At 58.1% G+C, this 27591-nt stretch overlaps 3 protein-coding genes across 13 annotated transcripts; 2 read left to right on the top strand and 1 right to left on the bottom strand.

Moving 5' to 3' along the window:
• Positions 1-218: 218 nt before the first annotated feature.
• On the bottom strand, positions 219-26614 carry GAS8 (growth arrest specific 8). 7 transcript variants are annotated; one of them, XR_004346949.1, is made up of 15 exons: positions 26507-26614; positions 25951-26318; positions 24073-24159; positions 21899-22096; positions 21393-21599; positions 19833-19887; positions 18998-19203; positions 18341-18508; positions 17913-17999; positions 15917-16126; positions 14259-14324; positions 11778-11974; positions 1712-1894; positions 1006-1146; positions 219-474 (listed from the first exon to the last, which is right to left on the bottom strand). XR_004346949.1 is itself a non-coding variant. In XM_032613397.1 (12 exons), exons 2-12 carry the CDS (start codon positions 25951-25953, stop codon positions 11834-11836), a joined length of 1428 nt encoding a protein of 475 aa, XP_032469288.1. In that variant the 5' UTR covers positions 25954-26318; positions 26507-26614; the 3' UTR covers positions 10305-11833. The 7 variants fall into 7 exon arrangements, 3 of the variants coding, with proteins under 3 accessions (XP_032469289.1, XP_032469288.1, XP_032469290.1); XR_004346950.1 differs by having other exon boundaries at positions 1791-1894; XR_004346951.1 differs by lacking the exon at positions 1712-1894.
• LOC116744088 (5-hydroxyisourate hydrolase-like) lies at positions 8661-11565 on the top strand. Of its 4 annotated transcripts, none has more exons than XM_032613404.1 (4): positions 8661-8916; positions 9258-9439; positions 10704-10839; positions 11292-11565. In XM_032613404.1, the coding sequence occupies exons 1-4, from the start codon at positions 8857-8859 to the stop codon at positions 11379-11381; spliced, it is 468 nt and encodes a 155-aa protein (XP_032469295.1). In that variant the 5' UTR covers positions 8661-8856; the 3' UTR covers positions 11382-11565. The 4 variants fall into 4 exon arrangements, with proteins under 4 accessions (XP_032469295.1, XP_032469296.1, XP_032469294.1 ...); XM_032613405.1 differs by having other exon boundaries at positions 8662-8916; positions 9300-9439; XM_032613403.1 differs by lacking the exon at positions 8661-8916 and having other exon boundaries at positions 9105-9439; positions 10704-10829.
• LOC116744087 lies at positions 11973-20313 on the top strand. Of its 2 annotated transcripts, none has more exons than XR_004346953.1 (3): positions 11973-14157; positions 14319-14427; positions 19894-20313. XR_004346953.1 is itself a non-coding variant. In XM_032613400.1 (3 exons), the coding sequence occupies exons 1-3, from the start codon at positions 13129-13131 to the stop codon at positions 14326-14328; spliced, it is 585 nt and encodes a 194-aa protein (XP_032469291.1). In that variant the 5' UTR covers positions 11973-13128; the 3' UTR covers positions 14329-14427. The 2 variants fall into 2 exon arrangements, 1 of the variants encoding a protein (XP_032469291.1); XM_032613400.1 differs by lacking the exon at positions 19894-20313 and having other exon boundaries at positions 11973-13414; positions 13869-14157.
• Positions 26615-27591: the final 977 nt, after the last annotated feature.

The following is a 27591-nucleotide window of genomic DNA, read 5'->3' as shown; positions in this document are numbered from 1 at the left end:
GGTTGTGTCTCCTGCGGGGTTTCAGGGGTGCTGGCAATAGGGGCGGCCACTCCTTTTCCAAATAATGTCAGACAACCACTGAGTTCTGAAGTTATTCAAGAAACTTTTTTTTTGTTTTTGCACTACGCGGGCCTCTCACCGCTGTGGCCTCTCCCGCTGCGGAGCGCAGGCTCCGGACGCGCAGGCTCAGCGGCCATGGCTCACGGGCCCAGCCGCTCCGCGGCACGTGGGATCCTCCCGGACCGGGGCACGAACCCGCGTCCCCTGCATCGGCAGGCGGACTCTCGACCACTGCGCCACCAGGGGAGGCCATGAAACATTTTTTTGAGCAGGTACCACACATGAGAGTTGCAGAGGTGGAGGTGGGCAGAGCTGGGTGTCAGGAACCAGCTCTACGGTCGTGGAAGAGGCTGAGGATTCCATGAGATGCCGGCTTCCGATGGCGGAGTAGACATTTTCTACCACAAATATTAGCTGCAAAGATACATAATAAAGAGAGAGGCATGACTCTTGCAGCAAAAATAAGGGTGTGGGGTGGAGGAGAAGGTGGCGAGAAGGGCTGAGCAGAGAGAACAAGCAGGTCCTGTCACTCCGCTGTTAAGCGTGCAGGATCCAAGCCACCAGGTCAGCTCGGTCAAGTCCCCGCTCTGCACTTAGTTACCACGAAGCCCTGGAGCCTCCACTTCCCCTGCTGTTGGGTTGGCACAGGAAGTTCTCAGCACAGTCACTGCTGTCATCCGTATGAGGCTGAGGGCCCTCTACATGTGGCGTCCCGTCCAGCAGACCCTCGGCCATACCCTCCGAGCCCAGCTGAGGCCCAGACGAAGCCTCACTTCACTGGGTGGCCTCACTGGGGACCCAGGTCCCCCTCCCTGCTCTCACTCCAGGACGCCCTCACCCACAGTCAAAGCGAGTTCGTGGCCAGGCCCACACTCCACCCCCGAGTGGGGAGAAGGAAGGGGCTGGGAGGCAAGGTGCCTTCAGGCAAGTGGTGCAGGAGCTCACCCATCACCCCTCGTGGTCCGTCCCTGGGAGCGTGGTCACGGGTCACGTGCAGCTGCAGTGTTTCCTGTGCGGACGCAAGCTCTCTGCCGTGAGCACTGAAGCAGGAAACCCTGAGTGACCTTTCCGAGGCTGGAAGACTCCCTGGTCGTTGGGACGAGAGATGATAAAGCCAGAAAGTTCTCACTGGGACGGGCCTTCTCTAGACCCAGTTGGGGACAGCAAGAGTGGGACAAGGGGCCCCGCGGAGACTGTGCAGCCGAGTGACAAGCCCACGTTCACCCGGCGGGAGGCCTTTGAGGGGTCTGTGATGGAGGAAGTCCACCCCTTGAGACAACAGAGGGTTTCAGGGACACACGGCAGCAAAATCAGGGAAAATATGAAGACTCTGGGAAACTGAAGTACGAATATCAAAGAAACTCTTACTGCCCTGAAGGTTCCCCCTGACATGAGCGGGGGCCAGCTCCAGGACCGCAAAGGTTTTTGTGGTTTCAAGCAGCAGAGACCCTGCTCCACAGCAATGGGGCTGGGGGGCTCGGGGGGCCACAAAGCACGGGGGCCCTTCGGGGATCGTGGGGCTGCTGTTGTCCGCGGTCGCCCACTGGCGGCCGCACCCCTGCCGTGTCCCTGCTGCTCACAGACCCTCCCCCGCGGCTGCTCTGGCCCCATTCCCTTCATGCTCCCAATTCATGCCCCTGAAAGCAGCAACCTGACTGACTGCTCCTGATTCCGGGGCCAGCAGGACTCCCTCCGGCTCTCCCTCCCCAGGCGCCAGCCTACTCGCAGACCTGGCGGCGCCCCAGCAGTTGCTTGTCTGGAAGCTTCTGTTGGTCTCACGAGGCACCACAGGCAGCACTGCCGTGTCCATATACCCATCGTTTCCGGCCGACACCTGGGGATGGACGCTGAGGTTCACCGGAGGTACCGGGCATTTCGTAGCAAAGGGAGCTGTGAGAGGATGTGCTCTGTCCCCTCCTGGCCTGCGACCAGCAGCCACTAACGCTTCCTCCTGGGCCTCCACACCACTCACCAGGCAGCGCAGGCTGTGCTCGGATCGCCCTCCTGACGCGCAAAGCCATTTGGGGTCCTCTCCGTGGACCAGACACCAGAGGCTTGGTTCTAGCAACCAGGACACACTGCCCCGAACCCGTCGGCCCAGCCTCACCACTTCTCTCCCTCTGGTTTATGTTCTCAGCCCCAGCTCCCGCAGCGTGGCCAGGGTCCAGACAGGACTCCCCTGACAACGGTAGGGGAAAAGGTTGGACAGAAGGGACCCGAGAGCAGTGCGACAGATGGAAAGATGGGATATAAAAGACGGCCCTCCCCTCAGCCACCTAACAGTTTCTCAGCCCCTGAAGTTGATGGCGCACAGGGTTCCTATAGTGACAGTCACATCAAAGGATGACGTGAAGATTTCCGAGAAAGTAAACAAATCATTTGGAAATAGTTATAAGACTTTGGTGAAGTATTTGAGCTGCCGCTTACATCACCTGATGCAGCTTTGTTATCTGCATAGTGAGTAGACTAAAAAGCGAAGACGTTTAATTTTAGAGTCTTTTTAAATACATTTATTTACTATTTATTTATTTATTTTTGGCTGCCTTGGGTCTTTGTTGCCGTGCGCAGCCTTTCTCTAGCTGCAGCGAGCAGGGGCCGCTCTTTGTTGCGGTGCGCGGGCTCTAGGTGCACAAGCTTCAGGAGTTGTGGCCCGTGGGCTCAGTAGTTGTGGCTCGCGGGCCGTAGAGCACAGGCTCAGTAGTTGTAGTGCATGGGCGTAGTTGCTCTGCAGTGTGTGGGATCTTCCCAGACCAGGGCTCGAACCCGTGTCCCCTGCACTGGCAGCTGGATTCTTAAGTACTGCACCACCAGGGAAGTCCTTAATTTTAGATTTTGTATTAATTTGTTTGGTCGTGCTGGTTGTTAGCTGTTGACACCATCAACTCTTCTCCCCTTTGTCCCCACAGGAACCTCTGCAGATGGCGATAAGGATACGAACAACGTGGCCACTGCCTACACCCTCAGGCAAGCCCCTCAGTGCCACATCACAACACGTTCACCATCCACCAGCAGAGGGGAACCATCGGTGTGCCCACTGCTGGGCTGGAGTGACAGGTCAGGGGTCAGGAGGGGCCACCCAGTGATGCAATCAAATCTACATTTGTCCCAGCTGGTGAGGCACAGACACCACCCAATCAGAACAGGCACCAGCGGTAAAGACGTAAACATAAGACATGACGCCATAAAACTCCTAGAAGAGAACGTAGGGAAAACGTTCTCTGACATAAATCATACCAATGTTTTCTTAGGTCAGTCTCCCAAGGCAACAGAAACAAACATACAAACAAAAAACCCAAATAGGACCTAATCAAACTTACAAGCTTTTGCACAGCAAAGGAAACCATAAACAAAACGAAAAGACAACCTACACAATGGGAGAAAATATTTGCAAACGATGCGACCTACAAGGGCTCAACTTCCAAAATGTACAAACAGCTCATACAACTCAGCAACAAAAAAACAAAACAAATAACCCAATCAAAAAATGGGCAGAAGACCTAAACAGACATTCCTCCGAAGAAGACATACAGGGGACTTCCCTGGGGGTCCACTGGTTAAGACGCTGAGCTCCCAATGCATGGGGTCCGGGTCTGATCCCTGGTCAGGGAACTAGATCTTGCATACCACGACGTAAGATCCTGCCTGCTCTAACAAAGATCCCGCACGTGGCAACGAGGATCCCGCGCGCCGCCAAATAAATAAGTAAATATTTTTTAAAAACAAAAGGAAGAAGAAGAATACATGAAAAGATGCTCAACATCGCTAATTATTAGAGAAATGCATATCAAAATTGCAATGAGGTACCACCTCACACCGGTCAGAATGGCCGTCCTTAAAAACTCTACAAATAATAAATGCTGGAGAGGGTGTGGAGAGAAGGGAACCCTCCTACACTGTTGGTGGGAATGTAAACTGGTGCAGCCCCTACGGAGAACAGTACGGCGGTTCCTCAGAAAACTAAAATAGAACTACCACATGATCCAGCGATCCCACTCCTGGGCATATGTCCAGACAAAACTATAATTCAAAAAGATCCATGCACCCCTATGTTCATAGCAGTACCATTCACAATAGCCAACACATGGAAGCAACCTAAATGTCCACCAACAGACGAAGGAATAAAGAAGATGTGGTACATATATACAATGGAGTACTGCTCAGCCATAAAAAAGAATGAAATCGGGCCATCTGCGGCGACATGGACGGACCTGGACACTATCACACTCAGTGAAGTCAGTCATACAGAGAAACACAAATGCTGCACGGACTCATTCACATGCGGAACGTATACACGACACAAATGAACCTACCTACGAAACAGAAACAGACTCACGGACACAGAGAACAGACTGGTGTTTGCCAAGGGGATGGGGGCTGGGGGAGGGATGGAGTGGGAGGTTGGGGTGAGCAGAGGTAAGCTTCTATATACAGAATGGATAAACAACGTGGTCCTACTGTACAGCACAGAGAACTACATTCAATACCCTACGGTAAAGCATAATGGAAAAGATTCTTTTTAAAAAAGAATGTATACATATGTATAACTGATTCACTTTGCTGTGCAGCAGAAACTAACACAACATTGTAAATCAACTCTACGTCAATAAAAAAATATATCAGTTAAATAAAGAAGAAGACACCAGCCACTCAGAACAGACACTCAACCCACGAGAACAGACCCCAGACCAACCGGCACATGGACCAACCAGTCAGAAGAGGTGGCTGCTGCAGGCGGGGTCCTGCTGGCACACACAGGCTGACGGTGAGCCCCGGGCACAGTGAGCCCTGAGGGATCCCTGGAGGAAATCAGAACTGTACCCACAAGACCCCTCCTCTAACTGGCAAAACGCAGTGGCTCTGCCTGCCACAAAATTAGACCACATCCCCTGGTGAAGCCGGAAAACATTCCTGGCATCCTGACCCCGGAAGTGGTAAGCACATAACTGAAGGGGTCCCAGGACCCCCCAGTTTGGTGCTGGGACTGGGAATACGTTGATCAGATCTCAATCCAGGGGAAGTCTCCTCCTGGGTCAGTTTTGGAAGGGGGTGGTATGAATTTATCAAAGTCTGCTTCTCTGCTGAGTGGCGAGCCAACATGAGCCCTGAGGTGTGCCTGACAAGACAGCACCCGGGAAGCCAGTCACTTAGTGGAGGGGAGGCCCCCCACATTTGGTGCATCTGCTCTCTGGCGGCACCTGTGGTCCCCGCGCTGACCACCACGTGCCTGTGTGCCGGCAACCCCCAAGCTGAAGGCTTGTGGTCGCAGCCGCAATCACAGGCACCAGCAGCACCAACCCTCCCATCCTCGGCCCGACCTCGAAGTCCAGCTGAGGCCAGCGGATGCCTCGTGAACTACGTTCTACGGTGGCCCACGTGTCGCTGCTGAGCACCAGTGTCATGATGCAGGCCAGGGGTCCTCAGCCTGGCGGAACATTAGAACCCCCTGGGACGCACTGACCCGCAAATGCTCCCTGTCCCAGGGCGAGGGCAGCCAATCCTGGACCTGGCAGTGACCCGAACGGGCACACAGGTGCAGAAAGCAGAGTCCACGACACAGACAAGGTGCGGTTGTCCCGGGGCAGGGAAGGGGCCTCATCTCTGGCCAGAGCTCTCTGATGCCCCGGCTTAAGAGTAAGGAGGCTTCTGGCACAGGGGGTGTGGTGGGAACAGACTCGGAGCTGCTTTGGAGACGTGCAGCGCAGGACACATGGGTGAGTGAAGGACAGAGGCGGCTTCCCGTAAAGAAACAGAGTGCAGACAGGCTTGAGGTGGAGGAGAGCCCGGCGAGGGCTGGGAAGCAGGGCCTGGAAACCGTACCTCTCTCTCTCCCGCGCTCTCTTCTTTCACGTCTGCCCTCTTCATCTACTTAACTCCCGCTCTGCAGCCTGACGTCTCTGCCCTTGCGTACCTGCACACTCCTTCTGTCCATTCATTCAAGGGATATTGATGTAGCACCTACCTCTGGCCAGGTCCTATCCCAGGCACGGGAACAGCCTTGACGAAACAGACAATAACCCAGGTCCTTGGGGAGCTGAAATGCTACCGGGGGCCAAATGCGCCCCTCCTGTGACCCCCACCCCTGGCTTTGCCTTCCTCAGCCTGCCGGCAGGCCCCCTGACCTCCAGCGCCTGTCACCCTCTGGCACCGCCCATCAGGTGGCCTTCTCAGCTCATAGCACCATGTGAAATGGCCTTCCCCTTGTCACCTGTGTCGCCTCAGTGTACGTGGCGATGTTCAATATTTCCTCAGTGGAGGAAGGTCCCAGCTGCCCTCATGGCCCTTCTGCTGAGTTCTGACCACAAATTCCCACCACAGCGGCCTGGAAGGACTCCCGGGGTGGGGCGTGGAGTAGGGGCAGGGGCTCGGGCACCCTTGGTGTCATAGCGCAGCTGCAGTGCCTCAGCGGGGCCCCAGAGGCTGGTCCCACGTGGGCCTCTCCAGGGGCTCAGGGTAGGGTGGGGACCTCCCAGCACCAGCACAGACCCAGACGGCGGCCCGACCGGCTGCCTTCTCCCTGGGACAGGAGGACGGGCGACCCTCGTTGCTGCTCAGCGTCTCGGCCACCCGGGAAGAACGGTCAATTCCAAGGTACTGAGCACCCTGTGTGTAGTTATACGTTTTACCTGCATGATCTCAACTCCCTGAAGCGGAAACGCTTTGGGCTACCCACCTGGAAAAATCAACGCGAGTGCTTTAAAATCACTGCACTTAACACAATCCAGACGCGAAAGGCCCCACCCACCTGCCAGGTGGCCCAGCAGCAACTCCAGGGATGCAGCTTCTTTCCTCCTCAGTGTGTGTCCTTCTTAGGGCCTGTGTCTGTCCTCCCGGTGCCAGGGAGGGAGCGGGGCAGGGGGGGTGGGGGGGTGGAATGCTCCAACTCAAGCATCACACTCACCTGGGCAGAAAGGAGTGGGGAGGAGGGAGGAGCTCAAGGCCTGTGTCTGGTCTCTATTTACAAGAGGCCCAGCAGGTAGACCCGCACTTTGTTCCCCCTCCTGGCAGCAGGGTCACAGCTCGGGGTCACGCGGCGAGCACGGCATGGCTGGCACTGGGCCTATTAGGCTGGACCCCCATGGCTACTCTTAGTCAACCCACTGCCCTCCCAGAGGCACAGGGAAGGTTCCAGGTGAAGCCTGCAGCCTGGGAAGGGGGCCCTAGCGAGGCCCCAGAAGGAGCTGTGACGACGCCCTGCCCTGCCCCGCGCTCTCCCAGAACTAGGTTTTCTCTCGGGGCAGAGAAGGACGAAGGGGGTGAAAGGGCACTCTCCAAAAAAGGTTTGATTGTTGTTTTTGTCAGCTTGACATTTGAGACTTTAAGTGTACGAAGAAAGGTTACAGAATGAAAATAATTAATGCTTGTCGACACTGCTTGTCCCAGAGGTGGACCTGGTATCGTCAGTCTTTTGTGTACCACACTAGAAAATATTCCAGTACATGGCCTCTCTGTGCCTCAGTTTCCTCCTCTGTAAAAAGGGGATTCTAATAGCTGCACCCTGAGCTTCTGATGGTGATAAGTGAGCTTGCCCTTGTAATGGGCTGAAAGCTACTGTGGATTTAGAACCACGAAGCTATACATGCCTCCCGCCCCGAGACCATCCACCTTACACACAAGTGGGCCTCACTCTTTTCACTGGGCTGCACGGTTGCTGCGTGTGGCAGACTTCATGTATTTAACTGTCCCCCGTGGGGACAGTCTGGTTGTTTCTGGTCCCATCCCCATGGGCGTTTACCAAAACAGGCGTGTGTCTCTTTGGGGCCACCCCCTAAAAACGTGAGCCCTGCCAAACGTCACATGCATTTAAATCTCAGACAGACATTTCCTGATTGCCTGCAAAGCACTGTAACCAACACCCAAGTGTCGCTAGAAAGGTCCCCTTCCCCACCTCAGAGGGGTGTGATCCTTAACGTACAAATTGGCCACACTCACTATCCAAATAATCAGAAAAGGCTCCTGAGCAACAAGAAAAATGACTCCACATCCAGAGCAATCCAACCCGCCAGGCAAAGTCACCCAGGTTTTCAACACAGAACGCCCTTATCTTTATTTATACATTACATACAGTCGGTTTCGTGTGTACATCATGGACTATTGCGAAACAATGATGGACTCGTGCCCGTCGACTCAGCCTTGTCTCGTTTCCTCATTTCTGAATAGCCCAGACCCTACCCTGTCAGTGTGCAGGGCCCCTGCTCCTTGGGGGTCGAGGGCCAGAGCGGGTAGGAGGAGGGGCGGGCAGTGTGACCACACGGGCCATCGGTCCCGCCTGAGGCACCACCACGTGGTCTGTCGGGGCTACCATCAAATCCCGACCTTCCCAGGGAAGAAAACAAGCTACACCGGTTCAGGGGCTCCCGGGGGTCGTCAGGCTCGCCCTGCGCCGCCCAGCGGCCGAAGTGGACCTTGGCTGGACCTACCCGCCCCGCCAGAGCCCCACCCCCTCCCCGCGCCCCTCCCCGTCCGGTCCCGCCCCTCACTCAACCCCAAAGTCCCCGAGCCCCGCCCCGACCCCAGGGCCGCTCCACTTCCGGACCGGGAGGAGCCTCCACGGCCCCAAAGGTCTGTGCACCCCGATTGCCCACCCCTCCCGCCCCCTCCACCCCGTGAAGGCCCCTGGGCCCCTCCAGGTGGGCACCGAGGTGAAGCCGCTGCGAACCAGACCGGCCTCACCCCTCCCTGTAGCTCCGCCCCGAGTTTGGTCAGACACGTGGCCCCCGGGGCCTGGGAGGGGCCCGGGGAGGTTCTGGGGGTGGCAGCGTGGTGTCGCCACCTCGCCAGCCCCCAGTCCGGCCCGGCATGAGCTCCGGGGTCGCCCTGCGGCTGCGGACACTCCAGCGACACCTGGGCTCCCCGGAGGTAGGGGGACAGGCCCGAACTCGGAGCCCCTGAACTCTCCTCCACCTGGGGCTAAGGGGACAGAGCTGAGTTCCGGGAGAAGAACCCCGTGTGGCCACCCACAGCCGGCAGTGACTGAGGGAGAGGCCCCTGGATGTGGAGGCCCCTTCAGTGCTGGGGGGAGGGGGCAGCTGGGAGAGGAGGGGGACAGGTCAGCGACCTGCATGGCAGTGTGTCACCGCAGCCTGCGCGGGCTGCTCGGCAAGTCCACCCGCAGCTCCTCACCCAGGGCCCAGGGGCAGTTTGGGACTTTGTCCCCCGGGGCTGTTTACACCGACTCCGCTGCCTCATACCACCGGCAGGTGTGGACACAAGGCAGCTTCCCTGTCCCTCTCGTGGCCCAGGGCAGAGGTATGGAGCCGGGCAGCAGCCCGCTGACCACCCACGTACTGGACACTGCCTCAGGGCTTCCGGCCGAGGGCCTCTGCCTCCGTCTGTCCAGGCTCGAAGACCATGGCCAGCAGTGGACCGAGCTGAGGAAAAGGTAGGACGGCGGTCTGGGGCAGGATTCGAGTCCAGATCACCCCCCCGCCCCACGCCAGGGCAAGGGGTGCAGGCCTGGAGGGCAGGGAGCAGGGCTCGCCACAGCCGGACAGTCCCCCTGCAGACTCTCGGGGCCGCGCTTTCAACAGGCTGTGTAGTCCTGGTCAGGGCCACAGAACGTGCTGGGACAGCTCACAGCCCAAGTGCCCGCTGCAGGGGGAAGAGGGATGTGTCTCTTCCTGCAGGCTGGGCCAGCCGAGGCCTGAGGTGGGACCTTGAAAGGCCTGGTTGTCACTGATTGACGGGGGACCTGTGCGGGGCAGCAGGCGGGCACTGGACGTTCTCTGTATTCTCACTGCACCCTGTGTGCAGACACCACAGGCACCCCTTTCCTAGACTGGGGGGCGAAGGGGGACGGCTGGGGCAGCAGGAGGTGTCTGCTGCCTGGCAGCGCTACCCCTGCCCCAGGCCCAGGCTCTGCTGGGGGACGCCCAGCCCAGACTGGCAGGTGTCATGGGTCAGCCTGTGAGCAGTTTCCCCCGACCCTCCCGCTGGTGTGGGCTGGTAGGCTGGACCCCAAAGGTTCCAGGCCTGAGGGTATGGAGCCCTTCAGAAAAGCCGGGGGTCCAGGCCCCGTCTGCGCTTGGAGGAACACACGGAGTCCAGGGCGGGGGGGCGTACAGAACCACTCCCAGCCACACCCCCTAAACTGCGCTGGTAAATGCCACCCTTTCTGATCACAGCGCAGACGCTTGCGAGCATGGCTGCAGGTGCCAGGGGCTCCGAGGGAGCAGAGGCCCTCAGAGCCTCCACTGGTGCCGCTGGAAACAGGCCACCACGCGGACGGCGACTTGGGTACAGTTACTGAACCAGAAAGCCACAGTATATTAAACAAAAAGTACACGTTATAATACAGTGTGACTAGTACAACCCGTTCTTAAAGTTTGTAAACGAGCATATTTACGCATAGAGAAAGTCTGAAAAGTATACATGCCAGATATAAAGCGATTATTGCTCACGGGGTAGATTGTGGGAATTTTCTCCCTTCTGCTTCTCTGTGATTGCTCAAACAGTGCACAGTGTCCCTGGGCTGCTCCAGAGCCCCAGGTCCTGGAGGCTGTCCTGCTCCATAGCCGCCCAGGCCCGCTCACCCGAGTTCCGGTCAGGCTGCCGGGACATCGGAGGCCGGTGGGCACGCAGCCCTGGGGGACCCAGGCCGGGGGCTCCTCAGCCCCCTCTGCAGTGCCCCCCCTTTCTCTCCCCAGCTACACGGACCCTGACGGCCGCTGCCCTGGGCTCCTGCTGCCAGGCCAGATGAAGGCGGGCACCTACAAGCTGTCCTTCGACACTGAGGGCTACTGGCAGAAGAGGGGCCAGGAGAGCTTCTACCCGTACGTGGAGGTGAGGGCCAGACGGGTGGAGGCCCATGACTCACCGTGACCCGCAGGCTGGCCCTGCGCCTCCACCACCTCGCACCTGCTTTGGGTTCCCAGAAGAAAGGGGTGCCGGGCTTGACCACGTCACGCCCGTCCCTGCCCTGCTCCGGGGTCAGGCTGACTCAGCCCCTGCGGACAGGTTCACCCGAGCCCCGTCCAGCTCACTCTCCCCCTTCAGTTGACCTGTTCGGGCGGGACCCCTTGGGAACCTGCAGGCCCAGGGCCCCTCAGATAGAGCGCTTTCTCTGGGGAGGACCCAGCCACACCTACCGCCCCCCAGCTGGCCCTGGGGCTCCTGCCCCCCAACTGCAGCCCCAGGTCAGCCGTCTGGGCTGCTGAGTCCATGGCAGCACTGAGGCCAGGCTGAGCGCGCTCCATGCTGGCCCCTGGCTCTCCCGGTGTCCCCTCTGCCCGCAGGTTGTTTTCACCGTCACAAACGAGACCCACAAGTTCCACGTGCCGCTGCTGCTGAGCCCGTGGTCTTATACCACATACCGAGGGAGCTAGCGGCTGACCGGCAGCCGGCCTGCGAGCCCGGACCCGTCACCACGGCAGGCTGAGCCGCCCGCGACCAGCAGGGCAGGCTTGTTGCTCACGGGCACCAGGGTCACACTTCCCGGGGACGTTCTGGCCCCGATTTCCCAGTGGCAGCTGTCACTCGGGCTTCAATAAAGTTGCTGCTGGCATCTGTGAGGCGGCTGCGGCCACTAGGCACGCTCGGCTGGAGCTGCCCAGCCCCAGGTGGGATGGGGGCGGGTGTGCGCACAGAGCTGGTGGGCTCGGGGAAGGGGCCGGACGGCACCGTGGGCCCTGGGGGCGCCTCTCCACACAGCCGCGCAACAGGACACGCAGCACTCGTGAAAACCTTCATTTGCTGACAACGCACGTCTACAAAACAAATACCTGCTGTCCTCGGTGCGTGAGGTGGGTGTCATCCGGGCAGTGGCCCCGGGCAGGGGCTACGTTGGGGTGCCCACGAGTCCTGCGGGGCCCTGGCCCAGCGTCACGGCCGTCTCCAGGGGCTTGAAGCCCACGTTGTCCAGGGGGACCCCAAAGGCCAGGAGCTTCGCCTCATAGGTACGCAGCAAGTCATTGTGGGCCTGTGGGGACACAGAGGCTTCAGGGGAGGGGTAGCCGGGGCTGACCCTCGCTCAGGCCCACCCAGCCCCGTGGAGAGCTAGCCTTTACCAGGTGCTCACTACACCAGACCCAGACCTTCACACGCTTATTTAAATGTGAGAATCTAATTGGCTTTACTCATGGCAGCATCCAATCTAGTAAGCGGAAGGGTGCTCCGAGGAGCTGTACAAAATGGAGGCTTTTATGGGCACAGGAGAGTGGGACAAGGAAGTTAAAAGAGTGGGCACCTTCCCTTCGGGGAGGCACGGGGTCTTAGGCAGATCACCTCCCACTGCTGATGGGTTTAAATTTCCACTCTAGGGAGAGGCTAAAACTTCAGTTAGGTATTAAGTCTTGGTAGGGTTCACATAAGTGACTCCGTTTAGGACCTGTTGTTTCTCTTTAACAGTCCCCCCTTTTGATCAGACTCTTAGCCTGAGAGATACCAAAATTTTAAGGCATTAGTGCCGCTCACAGCTTTTGCTGATTCTGCTTGGGTTTTTGTTTTTGTTTTCCTGAATCTCTGGGATTCACAGGTCAAGACTTCGGGTTCACATTTTTTAAGTCCGTCATTCCCCACGTCTTTTTCGATATTCCAGTCTTAAGGAGATCATTTGCTTGGTGGTTAGTGGCTGCAAACATGCATTTTAAGCTTTTGGGAAGACATAATGCACCCGGGGTATGATTATGATTATTATAAGCAGGACAAACCCCAGTGTTTGGAGTCCTCAAGGCCAAACCAATCAAAGGCCCCACGGAAGGGGCCATCCTTTTAAGCCAAGTGACTTGCCCAGGGATCTTATGTAGCTGAGTTTCCACCTCCCCAGAAGAGTGGGTCCAGATGAGCCGGTGGTGATGGCCATGCACAGACACCTCCTGGCTCAGCTGGAAGACAACCAGAGGCTTTCCTTCTGTCGAGAACAACTCTGGCCCGAGTCTGAGAACTTTTATCGGGCACTACCCAACCACTTCATGTGCGGGACCTCGGGTAACCCACAATGGAAGATGCCCCCACCATCCCTGTTTCACGGCTGGGAAGACAAGAGGGTGTGCACGCAGAGCAGGACTGTGGTTTCAGTTCCTGGTCCCTTGCAAGCATTTCTCACTCAGGCTCAGCATCCCTGCCTTCTCAGGGATGACCCCCCTGCCTTGTCTACCGGCATCTATTCCCTTCCCCCATCCCAGAAATGCCGAGATCTGGGCAACAGCGCTGGCAGGGCCAACGCAGACAGGGTTTCTGTGCCCCCATCCTTTAAAAGCAGATGTTTTTAAAAGGGCACATTTCGCCAGGCGGTTGCAAGCGTTTGAAGAGCTGATGCATGCTACGTGCTCAGAGCCTGGCCTGACGCAGAGCAAAAGCTCAAAGGGGCTCCTTGTCCCCGGCATCGGCAAGACGAGGTGCTGGGAGCTGAGAGCAAAGGGTGAGCCAGGGCCAGGCTCCAGCACGACTCGGGCTGGGCCCTGGCCCTCACCCACCTCTGGGGTTCAGCCCTCCCCACAGTCAGATGTGGGTTATGGAAATTCCCCCAAGAATGCATATAAGTATCAGGGGTTCCCAGAGCACCTGGGGAGGGCCCCGTGGGCAGGGAAGGCCCAGGGGACTTGGTCACCACGGAGCCCAGTGCCCATGACGGGCACTGCCTTCATGCTGGGGCTCCACAGCCCAGGGCTCACATCTGAGTCGCGCGCGCGGGGTGCTCGCTCTCGGGAAGCGCGTCTGCAGGCAGGACTGTGTCTGCGTCCCCACGGGCCAAGCACTGACAGGGCTGCGGGCTCGGCCACAGAGCTGGGGACGCTGGGTGCAGGCACAGACGGCACCAGGGTCAGGGCACTGCACTCCCCAGCTGCAGGAGGCCTCTGTGTGGCTTTCACCAGGCTCAGAAAGGCCTTGGAAGACGTGCTTGGAAGACGTGGGCGTGACTCTGAGGGAGCAGAGACCCCCCCCCCAAACCGCCCCGGAGGCCAGGCTAGCGCCATGGCACCGAAGCAAGGGCCGGACGGACACAGGGACAGCCTGCTGGACAGGACGCCACGCGTGCACTGGGCAGGCCCCATCAGGGACACCAGGACAGCGTCGGAGCCATGCGGATGCACTCCAGGCCACCTGCAGGCCAAGTGACCCTGGGCGGGCGCAGACAGCCTCAGACTGTGTCAGCACCCAAAGGTAAAGAGCAGGTGGGGTCCTGGGTGAGGAAGGGGCCTGAGGGAGGGGTGTGGAGCCCCGGGCAGCTGGCAGAACATGGGTGGGGGGGGGTCTCCTCGCACCTTGCAGACCCGGGCCAGCTCGTACTGCAAGTCCTTGATGGTGCTGTTCTTCGATTCCAGAACGTCCTGAGGAAAGGAAGGTGTCAGGACGTCCACACGGGGAGCGGCTGGTGTGGAAAGGTCTCCAACGGAGACAGATCTGCGTCTCCATGAGGAAGCTGCCCAGAGGGTGAGAAGGGGCAGCCTGGCCTGCTTCTGGGGCCACCCCGGCTGCCAACACCATCCCAGGGAAAACCCCCTCGATTCCCCACCTGCCCTGCCCTGGCCCCCAGGCACAGCCATGGTGACTGCCATGGACAGGCCGAGTTTTTATCCCCTCACCCTGGTCGCTGGCAGCACTGGGTCGCTGGCCCAGCTGCAAGACCGGCTGTGCTTCCCAAGAGGAGAGCAGGAAAGCCCTCCTCCCCTTTGTGATCCACACACAAGAGGGACAAGAAGAGAGACGAGCCCCCAGACTCGGGACCATGGTGATGCCGGCCCAGACGAGGCCCCACCATGAGTCGGCACTACCCCAGCCCCGAGAACCGAGCCTAGGTAACTTGGGTCCTCCAGACACTGCCACCCACTGAGCCAGGGCCATCGCTCCCCTGTGAGCAAACACCTGGTCTCAGCCAGAACCTTGGGCACGACGTCACCTCGGACCCCAGCCCCCTCCTCCACTGGTGACGAGTCATCCTGTCAGCCCTGCCCACCCTCTCCTGCCCTCCTGTTGCCATCTGAGGCCTGTAACCCAGGAGATCTGCTTCTGTGTGAACGAAGAGCAGGGGCAGACAGGGCCCGCCAGCATGGAAGGACCTTCCGTGGAGTCACGGAGGCCAGCTGTGGTCTGTGCCCGTCTCCTAGACCCCCGAGGAAACCGTACCTGGGGCCACCTCAGGCCTGGCGGCTACAGGCCACCCAACTGGCCAGGATCCCAGAGCCAGGCCACGCTTCCCTAGCAGCACCAAAGACCCCTTGTCCGTCATCACCCGTTTTCTTCTGTGGCACGTCCCACCCAGGTCAGGGAGCAGAGGGACAAGGCCATTTCCAGGTAAGGTCACCGCCAGGGGCATCACGGCTTCTGCCTGCTGAGCCAGCGGCAGTGGCAAGTGCCGTCCTGAGTCCTCAGCTCACCCTGCTGGCTTGTGGGCACCAAGGCCTCGTCTGTCTTTTTACTGCTGTGCCCCATGCCCAGGACAGCCCCAGCCCAGAGGAAAGCCACACACGACTGCAGACTCTCGAGTGAACAGACGCTCCAGCCTCCGTTCAGATGTGACTCCCTCTGGGAAGCCTTCCCAGCAGCCATCACAAAGGCCACCCACGGCCCTGCATTCCCCCTGCCACGGCCTCAACCAGCACATCTCAGTGTCCCAGGCGGACGGCGGCCGTGGCCTTGGCTGAGAGGCTAAGCTGGAGTGGGCAGTGGACTCGGGCTCGAAGGTGCCGGGAGGCTAAGGAGGGGCCGGGGAAGGCCTCAGAGACACCAGGGCAGAGCCCGGGAACTTGGGGAGCCCGATGGCTCACACAGGCCTGGGCGCTCGGGCCAGCAAACCACAACAGCCCCTCCCCGAGGTGAACTGAGACTCTCCACTGAGGGACGGAGGCTGGAGCACAAGACAGGAGCCCCGACCGGAGGCCAGGCCGCCGGAAGCCCCTCCCCGGGGGCCCCTGGGACTGACCTCCAGCTTGCGGGACACGAGGGTCAGGGCCGCAGGGTCCAGGTTGGAGGCCGCCAGCACCTCGTTGAACTGCACCTCCTTCTTCTCCACCGTGGCGGCCAGGGCCTGTACCTTGCGCTCCAAGACGAGGTTCTTGAGGCCCACCTTCTGCTGCACCTCCAGGATGGCTGCGGTGAACTTCCGGTACAGCCCGTCCCGCTCCTGCTGCACCTGTGGGGTGGGCCCGGGCTTCTCACTGGCAAGAAGGCCCTCCCGGCTCTGCCCCGAGGCCACGGCACAGCACCTTCACCAGCGCCCGGCCACGGGCAGGTGGGTCTGAATCTTCTACGCTGCCTGAGCCCCACTCTGTGACCGAATTAGAGGTGTGCGGCTGTCCACATCATGGGCGGCAGGAGGAAACACCTCTGGGAAGGTGTCTCAGGAAGCCACAGGGACCCTAGTACGAGCTGCACACACCCCCTGCCCTGGGTCTGGGCAGCAGGCTTGGGACCTGATCATCCCCGTGAGGTCCAGGGCCTCAGACTCAGCAGTGTTGGGGTGGGGGCCCCTTGGAGGTCCACTCCCTCTGCCAGCCCCAGACCCTGGAACACAGGTCTAGAGCGAGCACTGGAGCCACCCACCTGTCCACCAAGGACAGTGTCCTTTTCATCTCCTTTAACTTTTAACTGTGCACCATTAAACAATCAAGACTGAGTAGGGGTGTAAAAAGGAAAAAGTAAACACTCCTCAACCCCACTTCCCAGAGGCCACCATCTGAGCATTTGCTGGGACTCCTTCCAGAATGTTCTGCACTGCCATAAAAACACACATCACTGCTAGGAAGAGGAGAGGGCTGTGCTGAAACCCTGTAGGACCGTGTCTTTCTAACTACAGGATGGTATTCTCAAGATGTGCTTCAATCCAGTCCCTGTCCTCTGCTCTTTAAAACGTGACGAGTCTGGTTTCTTAGGGGCGCTGCCTGCCTCCCCTGCCGCAGACGACATGCAGACAGAAGAGAAGGTGGTAGAGTCCCCTCCCCACTCACGCCACCTTGCAGCGGGGAGCCGCGTCTCCCTGGTTGCCTACGGACCCTCCCCGCAGCTGCCATCAGCCTCCGGGACCCTCGGAGGCTCCTTGAGGGTGACTCTTGCTCTGACCGCTTACGGGATGTCCTTTCCACTGTCAGTCTGCGGCGGTAGCTGTGCTAACGGCTCACACAGAGGGCGCGGCTCTGCCCTCGGCCAGGCCCAGGGCCAGACCCCGGGACCTGCAGGCAGGGAGGGCCATCTCTGCAGAAAAGCACGTGCAGTGAGACGCCTGCCTGCCACCCAATCACATCAGCGAAGACCTGGTGCCCGCGGAAGTGGCCCCTTGGGCACCGTGGGTGGGGTCACAACTCTGAACATCCCTCCCGGCAGACTATCTGCACCCTGAACGTGAACCTTCTCGCCCAGCAGTTCCCCTGCTAGGAATCGACTTCCCTGAAAGGGATACACAGTTGCACAAAGACGAACTTAAAAGGATGCTTGTAACAGCAAAGGACTGAAACAGAGATTTCAAATGTGACCCGATCGGAGAGACGGCACACAGGCTGAGACGAGAACACGGGCGCTCCAGACGCCCTCACTTCTGGGAAGCGGTGTCCCTACACCGGGACACACAAGAGTGTGGGAGGAGAGTCAGGAAGCTCTGACCACTTGTGAGGACCAGCGCACAGCCCCAGGGCCCTCATGTTTGCACCCACAGGCTTGCTTACAATGCACACATAAAGATTTGGGACTTAGAAACACACACACAGATGAAGAAAGCCCTTCCTTCAAGGGGCCAGGCCACCTCCACGCATCAGAGGAGAACCCCAGGGGACAGCTGTGGGCACCACCCGCTCCCCACCACTGACCGCCCTCTGAGACCCAGGCCGGCCGCCCACCGAGAGCCGCGCAGAACGAGGAGGGCCACGGGACCTCCAGCTGCCGGAGCCGGGCGCCCAGCCCGGCACCCAGGCGCCCCGGGAGCTCGCCTGGATGAAGCGCTGCTCCAGAACCTCGTGCTCCCACTGCAGGCTCTTCAGCTCCTTCTCGGTGACTTTCAGACGGGCTTTCGTGCACTGGAGAGAAAATGGGGGTGAAGGAGGGAGCACTCCCGACTCAGGCACCCACACAATGCAGCTCCCGAGCAACAGCCAGGCCAGGTGAGCGTCAGAGGGAACCAGCTCCCAGGCCTGAGGGGCTGAGCCGCCGGGGCAGCCCGCCGGGGCCACCCATCTCCCAGAACAGGTGCCAGCCTCACGTGCTCCAGGGCCACCAGGCCCAGGAAGGAGGGGCTCAGCGCCCCTGCCCTTCCTGCCCCGAGGGCCAGGCTCCGCTGTGGTCCTCAGGAGACACCTTCCTGCCCTTCCACACCCAGGAGGAGGTGCCAGGGAGGGCCAGGAATCGGGCAGAAACCCACCAGCAGGATCTGCTTGTCCCTCTCGTAGCCCCCGAGCTGCTTCTGCATCTCGCTCATCTCGTCCCGAGCCTTCTGCAGGGGGTCTGCCAGAAGCCTGTTCTGCGCGGACACCTCCATCATCTCCTTCTCCAGGTGCCTCTCCTTCTTCCGCGTGACCTCCATCTGCTCCTGTGGGCACGAGGGGTAGGGGGTCGGCAGGCAGGACCGGGGGCTGCGGCCTGCAGGGCGCGGGCCGCGAGCTCCCCCGCCTGCAGAGAATGGTCCTGCCGGCACCGTGAGGACCTACATCTGTTTTCTGGGTAAACACACAGTATTTTTTCACAGTTTTAACTTATTCTGAATTTTCTAGTACCTCAGCCTCCGTGCAAATTGAGAGATTACACTTTGCTCATGACCCCCAGAGGACATCCTCCACGGCTGCCAGCACTTGGGTGACGATGACGCCCCTGTGCTTCCACCTGACCTTTGACATATCCCAGTGCATACAGGTGTATCACTTCCCTGCCACACGAGGGTTAGGGCAACAGCCGGACCGCAGCCACGGCTGTAGCGGGCGACACAACTCGTGAGCTTCGATCAAGGGCAGCTGAAGGGCAGGGTCAAATGCTGCTACAAGCAGGGGTGTCGGCCCAAGGGGGCTGGGCACTCCGGCAGCACCTTGAGGGAGTTGATGAGAGCCAGGTTGTTGAGGGTGATTTCGTTGTAATAGTTCCTGATGTCCGTGAAGGCCTCCTCGTGGCGCTGCATAAGCATGCTGATCTGGCCGTTCTTCCTCTCCTCCACCTCGTGGATCTCTGTCTTCCTGCGCAGGTCAAGCTCATCCCTAAGCATCCTGACCTTCTTGTCGTACTTGGCCTCGATTTCTGAAAGGCAGCAGCACACACAGCAGCTAAGCAGAATGCTGGCCCTGTGGCTACGAGAAGAGATGGCAGCTGTGCCCAGGGCCGAGAACACCCACCAGGACGAAGGCCTCACCAACAAGCTCTGCGGACAGCAGGACGGGGCGGGGAGCTGCTCCTGCTCTGTGGCACCAGCGCACACACCAGCCTGCCCTCCTTGCCCGTCGCAGGCATTGCTAATCAATCCCTGCCTCAGGGATCCCAGCAGCCGAGTGTCACCCGGTCCCAAAGGGCTCTAACCACGGCCAGCCAGCCAGACTACGGGCTCTATCAGTAAACCAAACAGACTTCCGAGGCTGGAGCCTCCGCAGGCCGGGAGACCTGGACGCTGCCCACGAGGCTGGATAACTACCGTCTGCTTCTAGGTGCCGCTTCGTGCCTGAGGGTGTGGGCGGGTACTGGGTGGTCCTCACAGCCTCCCACCTCTCATGGAATAGGGTGTTCTGGGATCCTGAAGAGTCCACCAGCCTCGCTTTGCACGTCTGAGCTGTTTTAACTGGTTTATGTGCGCGGTTAGCAAGCGCTGTTGGGCAGTCCCTTCCTGATGGGAGGGGCTCTGGGGCCGTCTTACACAGAGCGCGGGAGATGCTGACCTCGCACCTGCCGCTCAAAGTCCTTGCGTATCTTGGTGATCTCCTCGGCGTGTTTCTGCAGAGGCGGAAGTGGCCAGTCACTGGAGGTCAGACGGGACGGGACAGACACCGGCCCCTCAGCCCGGCCCCTCGCCTCACTGGCAAGGAAAGCCCGGCTCAGTAAACCTGTGCTGATTCTGCTGGGCCCCCCACCTCCGAGCTCATGGACCCAGCCCGGAATAAGAAGGTTTGGTAAATTCCACACTTGATAATGGACTTCCCTCAGCGCAGCTCACCTCGGAGCTGCAGAGAATGCTGACAGACATCCCGGCCCCTGGCCGTGCCCAGCCCTTCCCACCCTGCCCAGAGGCTGGACAGCAGGGGCCAGACCCACACAGAGCTGCCGGGTCCCCGCTGTCGGCTAACCGGCTTCGGCTTAGAACACCGTTACAAATTATTTTAATAGACAGTTATAAATTCTGAATAAAAAGTTTAAATTAGACTCTAGAGCAGTGTTTTTACTCAGAGCGGCACTCTGACCTTGTACCTACTCCACGCCCAAGGCCTCGCGTTAAGCAGAGAGCCCGCACCGCTGTACTTGTTGGAAGGCAGCCCACTCTGTGCTTCTGTCAGAAAGACCAGACCGCCCTCAAGCGTCCAAGACTTCAGCTCCCTCAAGCTTCACGGCAAAGTCTGCAGAGTTACTGATTTATTTCCAGATTCAGTTGAGGCTGGGCCGCCTCCAGACATACACAGAGGCAAGTGCACTGACAAAGTCTTTCAACCCACAGCCAGGAACAACCTTTGAAAACCAAAGTTGGACACATCCTCCCTTTGCCCACGTCCTCCAGAGGCCCCCGACTCAGTCCTGTCTCCCAGACCCCTCTTTCCTCACTCCTGGGGACCGTGGCACTGGTCCATCCCCAGCCCTTCTCAGGGCCTGGTCTCCCCCAGCCCTGCCTTCCCCCCACCCTTGCCCAAGTATCACCTTCTCAATGAATTCCCAGAACGCGTAGAACAATGCAACCACCCTGGTTCCCAGCACCTTCCTGTAGCACTAATGCCTGCAGACCTGCGACACAGGTTTGACAGTTTATTTTGTCTTCTGTCTCAGGGGCAGCCTCTCCATTCTAGACCCATCAGCCGTGCGTGGGCGGGCATTTTGTCAGCCCCATCCTCTGTGTCCCCGGAGATCAGAACCCCGCCCGGCGCTTAAGAAGGAGTTCCAACCTCCACCTGGAACCCCGCCGCCTCCCTCCGAAAGGACCAAAGGGTCTCAAAGGTCAGCGAGGCACTTGAGAGCACAGCTCACTTCAGGGGCCGCGCGCGCGCGTCTCTGGGGTCAGAGGTCAGCAGTATGCGGAGAGGGACCCTGAGCTGGATTTCCCTCTTGGGAAGCCAACCTGTTGCTCAAGCCTGAGACAGAATTCTGTGTCTGGACCCCAAACAGGGCTTGTTTGGCTGCATGCTGCTGCCACTGTTGTTTAATATTTAATTGCCAAAATGCAGGATTTAATATACAGAAACATGAATTCCCAGCTGGAGTGCATCCCGAGGCGCTCACAGCACGCCAGCACCTACCAGCCTCAGGTTCTTCAGCACCAGCTCGCCGGCCAGCTCCTGCTCCTTCAGCTCCACCTGCAGCGCCCGCATGTCCCTGCACAGGGCACCCTCCTGCGCGCGGCGCTCCTCCTGCGCCAGCTTCATGACCACGGTGCCCTCCGCCTTCATCTCCATCAAGCTGTTCTGGTGCTCGTACAGCAAGTGCTTCACCTTCTGCTTATAGACCTGCAGGCGGGGGGAGTACCGCCACTCACCTACTCTGCCCGCTCACCTGCACGCACACGCCCACCTGCACACACCTCACCTGCACACAGAGGCTCACCTGCACGCACATGCCCACCTGCACATGCCCACCTGCACACACCTGCCCACCTGTACACACATAAAAAATACCCTCAGTTCCCCACGTCAAGGACACAAAGGGCTGTGACTCCCAAAAGCAAGGCGAGACAACGCCCCTGGCCCCCGGTCCGGCTCCTCTGCCCATGTGGCAGCTCCCATGGGGACAGGCCAGCCCCACGCACCTTGATCTCCACCTGGTGCCTCTCCTCGGCCTCCTCCATCTCCCGGTCTTTGTTCCTCAGCTCAGCCTTCTTCTCCTCCAGCTGCCTCCGCGTGATCTCCCAGAAAGTGTGGATCCTGTCCCGCTCCAGCTGGAAGTAGTTGCGCTCGACCCGCTCACGGTCCAGCTCCTCCCGGATGCGGCCAATGTGTTCCACCACCTGGCAGGCAGAACAGGGCCAGTGAGGCGGCCGGGGCGGGCCACCTGCCGCCAGGGGAGGGTGCACGGAGAAAGGCCAGGAAGAAAGAGGGAGGGGCTGCTCTCACCTCAGAGTAAATCAGAGCTAACAGTGAGAAGTTAAAGTAGGGGGCTGGGAAGGCTCGGGGACAGGGAACGTTCAGCAAACAGCAGAAATCTCTTGTATTTGGCCAAGAGTCATAAAATGATTATATGCTTTTATTCCTTCCTGGGGATTCACACTAAAGAAACTTCTCAAAAGAACACAGGAGCTTTCCGCTTAAAGATATTAGCTACACCATTATTACAACAGCAAAAGGATTAAAAAGGAAATGATCTAAGATGCTTTTAAGTAGGAGAATGGTTGGGAATTCCCTGGCGGTCCCGTGATAAGGACTTCGCGCTCTCACTGCCGGGGCCCGGGTTCAATCCCTGGTCGGGGAACTAAGATCCCGCTAGCCACACAGCACGGCCAATAAAAAAATAAATAGGAGAATGGTTGAGAAATTAGAGTATATCAGCTAGAAGGTTATATGGCCCAACAACACAAAGATATGAGAATGATGTAAATACGTTCACAAAACAATGTAAAAAAACCTTTCACCTTTAAAGATACACGTTAAGCAAAAAGTATACAAAACCAGTAAACCCGAAACAGTCAAGATGGTTTGGTCCGGAGCCAAATGCAAATCTGCAAATAGGTTAAAGGAAAAAAAAAACAAAACAGGGCCGCCGGGACGGGGCTGGGCTCCCCAGGAGGGAGGTCTACAGTGGGGTCTACTGTGTCAGTCAGACAAAGGATCTAAGCCAGGCTCCTCCCGACTCTGACCGGCTCATGCTGGACGTTCCATCACTCGATATCTAGATTTCTTATAACTATCTAGATTTCAAGCTTCTCTTCAAAAATCAGCAAACAAACAGCTCTGGAGCCCAGGGCCCACAGGTTAACATGCAGCGAACTGGCCGCAGCTGCCCTGAGTCTCTCACTCCTGCCTGGGCCCTGGAAGCTTCCCAGGTGTCCACACCTGGAACACCAGACAGCAAGGCTCTGCTCTGCAGACTGGCCACTGCCATGTCACAGTTCTGTCCCCACCGGACAGGAGAAAATGGGGAGCCAAGAAACAGCCTGACGGCAGGGGCAGCGCAGTGGGTAAGCCGTTCACGCGGCAGCCTGGGGACCTTTCCAAAGCGCAACCTGACCCACCACCCTCTGCGGACACAGCCTGTGACACAAAGGCTCTCCACCGCTGTTCAAGGGCCTCGGCCCAGCTCTCCAGCTTCAGGTCTTATGCCTGTTTCAGTCACCTTTCATTTCCTTATCTTAAAACCATCAAAAGTAAGTAAGGGTCATTAACGCTCACAGGAGTGCATGTCAGATGCTCCCAGACCACACCTGCTCTCACAGTTTGCACACGTTACAGGTTTCAGGAGCCTTGTAATTGAAATTGTAATTATAGAACCATGTTCTCTAGCCCTTAAGTTCATCAAAATGAACAAGTGGCCAAAAATAATTCACAATGTTTAATGGTAAATAAAACAAATGAGAATGCTATAGGTGTATGTACTATGATAACAAATGAGAATGCTATAGGTGTATGTACTATGATAACAGCTCTGTAAGCATCAGGTGCCTACAAAAGATAAGAATGAAAGAAAACCCAGAAAACTTAAAACAGCTTTTATATCAGAAAGACATTTCCTTCCAAATTCCTACTACCCCATAAAAAAGTTCACCCATGTGCCTGTACCGCGTTGTTTTACAACACGTGCTGTGCTTGGGCGTGCAGGCGTGGGAGGGGCGTATCCACGTGTGGGCAGGGCAGCAGGAGCCAGGCAGAGGGGAGGTGCACGCGGAAGCGGGGGCAGCGGTCTGAAAGAGGCTCCTAGGAGAAGCGCGGAGTAGCAAACCCATCCCACCCCAACTCAGCGCTGGTCCGCGACTCAGGCCAGCCCGCTCACCTGTTCCTTGCTCATGTCCTCCGGAGCGAGACCATCAACAATCGGGGTACCTTTGGCTTTCCCTTTCTTCCCTTTCTTTTTGGGCGCCTTTGGTTGAAGAATAGATGGTTGAGTTAGAATTCACCTTCTGGCTGGCTGATTCCCTCCTGGGGCCGCTTGGGAGAGGAATTCCTGTTCTGGAACGTCCATCTGACTGCCCGCTGTCTCCTGCTTCCACCCAGACCACATCACTCTGCCCTAAGGTTCCCCACCGTTAACCACAGGCACATTCTGTTGATACCTTTGGAGCAGCAAGGAGAAATCTGCCTTCTCAGAAGAGAATATTGTTTTCCCTGAGAAAGGGAGGGAGGGAAACTTGTTCCTTAGTATATAGCAGAGACCTCCTTGGTGTGGATGCAAAATCTACTCGGCCTCAAAAAGGAAGATTCCCCAGTACCACACTGTCCAATGTTACCACACTGGCTGTAATGCTTGGCAAGCACCATAAAGAAACCTGCAATAAGCTGTTCAGTGAGTGGAGGGAGAAGTGCCCACAGCAACAATCAAAGCTGGCAAGATGAGGGTTCCTCCCCTCAAAACACAAAACCTCAGAGAACCCTGGTGGAGGGAGCCGGAGCAGACTGTGGCGCTCACTGTGGGCTCTGTCAATGGGGCGAGGCCGCTTTTAACAACTTCAACAAGGTGCCAGACGAGACCTTCCACCCTCACTCCCTTCCGGAGGGCCGCTCAGCAGATGGACAATTTCCTTATCCTTCCGCCTTTACTTCTCCCAAGTTTCTGTGGCCCATGCTTGTGTGTACGCGCATCTACGTGACTCAGTAACATTTTTACTACAAAGAAAGTTTTTGTGGAAATCTTACAAAACGTAAAGAAAGAAAGGAAAATCACCCTATAGTCCCACAAGCTAGTAAAAGTAGATGTATTCTGGTGGTCCTTTTCCAGTTGACTTTCAAAAGACCCATCCACAGAAATCTTCACTCCTAATACAATGCCCTCTTTCCAATCCCTCTACTCCAATAAGTCCACCCCATCAGAAGAGCCTGAAGGTTTGTCACCACCCAGCATCAGGGACAGTCAGCCAGCGGCCGCCGCCTGGTAGAGCCCCTGGGGCTCCCGCACACACAGGCATCCTCCCTGCCTCCCACAGCTGATGGCCACATCTGCCTGGAAACTGAGTTACCGACAGCCCCTACATCATGGCGGAGGTGGGGGGGCGCAGCTGTGAGCCCTACCGCAGAGAGGGGCCGGGATGGAGAGCCCCAGAGGCAGCAAGCTGCCGCCGTGCCCTGCTCAGTACCGGCCTCACTCCTCGCGGGCTCTCCAAGGAAACAAGAGTTCCTCTACCCTGAAGCTCTGCCCCGAAGGACTCCACGGGCACTGGACACGCTGTCAGGACCCTCCGGTGTACAGGGTCCTCCGACCACCCTGGTATGCCCCGGGCTCTCGACCCCAGAGAATGGAGCAACTGTGTCTCCCAGGCCCCTGCCAGGTGAGACCCTAGGTCCCAAGGATCTCATCAATGAGCCTTCCATTCCAGGTAGGAAAGCCCCTCGATCCAAGTTCTCGGCTCTGGACGCCGTGCACACCGGACCCTGGGTCTCGGGGGCGGGGGAGGCGGGTGCTCTCTGACCACCCACCCCTGTGAGCACAGGATCCTGGAGAGCCCAGGTCTCTCAGCTCCAGGTGCGTGCGGGGTCCGGGATCCAGGGTCCGCAGCACCCTGGGCCCTCCCTGCGAGGACTCCACGAGAGCGCCAAGCCCTCAGTTCCGGGACCCCAGAGCTCCAGGCCTCCCGTCCCGGGTCTTCCTGCGCGCAGGGCCGGTCCCCGAGCCCCAGGTACCCGGCGCGGACCCTACCAGACCCCCACCCCTCCTCACCATGGCTCCAGAGTCCCGCCGGCCGCGACCCGCAGACCAACTCGCCAGCCCAGCCCGGGCTGCGCGGTCTCCAGGCAACCGCTGCTAGGTTCCGCGCGAAGTCTCGAAGACCCTCGCGAGAGTCCGCCCGAGGGGTCACGGCCTGGCAACGGCGGGAGCGCGTCCCTAGCAACGCGCTGGGCTGAGTCACCGGGTTTGGGCCGCAGCTGGGCGTCATGCACAAGCTAGATTTCCACGACGCCCGTGAACGCGTTCGTTGCGGGACGTGTCTTGTTTATTGCGGGTCTTCCCCACTAGAACTTAAGCTCCATGGAGGTGAGAGGAACTGTTTCCATCCACTTCTTACTTACTGTACGTGCGTACGGGTCCTACCATGCATAATTGCAGTGAGTGAGTGACGGGAGGTGCCGGAAAGATATGCACCGCTACGTTTTCCAAATTAGATTCAAATTCAGGCTGAGGCTCTGCCCCTGGGCCCACCCCACCCCACCCCATCCCACCCCCACCCCACCCCATCCCACCCCCACCCCCGCCCATCTTTGAAGATTCCTCCCACCTGAGGCTGGAAGATAGCTGGGTTTCCACAAACCCTCAGAAGAAACAAAAGTAGGGAAGAGAACATGTTCCAGCTGGGTCCAAAGTTTTGAAATCAGCAAGTCTCCCCTTCGGAAAAACTAACTGGTCTGTCTGAAGAGGCCTTGTCCTTGTGATGAGGAAAAACTAGAAACCTTTGCCAGAGGTTTCCAGACACGCACTGCAGAAAAAAAAAAAAAAAGTCATCGGATTCCTTTCCGAAGCTCTTCCTCTGAAAACTGCTAACCACTTTAAGATTTCCAAAGCGAATTTGCGATCCCTCCTGCCACCCAATTACCTACATGCAAAGTGCTGTCCTTACACACCATTTGTTGTCTTTTTTCTACACTCTCAACTTTAGCATCTTCTGAAATAGTGGTTTTGCAAGAGGTCATGTTTTTCCATCAGTTTGGGGATGGAGAAGAATCTTCTCTCCCTGGAGAGCTTCCTTGGGAGCAGGGTGTGAATGATGAAACAAGGCTCGGGTGGGAGACAAAGGTGCCTCCGTAGCTGGGCTTGCTTAGGCTCAGGCACCCACACAGGGGCATGCATGTGAGAGCCACAGAGACGAGCCTGGGGGGGGTTTCCTGTTTGCCCACCCAAGCCCTGATCGTTCCTGGAAAGGAACAGCCCTTTGGAGGGGACTGTATTGTACAGAGCCGTGGATTATGTATAGCAGCCCTGAGGCCTTTGTGAGGTCTGGTGGTGTCACCGTGCCTGGGCAGACAAGAACCTGAGCCTCTGTGTCAGAAACCTCTGGCCTGATAAGGGTCTTCTCCCCTAAGGTGGGGTCCTCCCAGAGGGCTTTTGGCAGGTGAGACAGTGCAGCTGGGTAGCACAATGGAGTAATGATAATTATTTAACACTCACTTTGCAGACCCAATACGCTAGGTGCCTCACGCCTGGACTGGCTTTTTTGCTTTAGAAGTCTGGCTGGGAGTCCTGAATTAAATAAATGCATTAACAATAATCCCTTTCAACAGAAAGGGCAAAAATAGGAGGGTTAGCTCAGGATAATGAGACAGGATATTCATCTGTCACAAATCAACAGCACAGCATGGTTTATCA

Source organism: Phocoena sinus, chromosome 19 (genome assembly GCF_008692025.1).
Source record: "Phocoena sinus isolate mPhoSin1 chromosome 19, mPhoSin1.pri, whole genome shotgun sequence".
In the NCBI taxonomy this organism is placed as follows: Eukaryota; Metazoa; Chordata; class Mammalia; order Artiodactyla; family Phocoenidae; genus Phocoena; species Phocoena sinus.
This window is presented reverse-complemented; position numbering and strand designations above follow the sequence as displayed.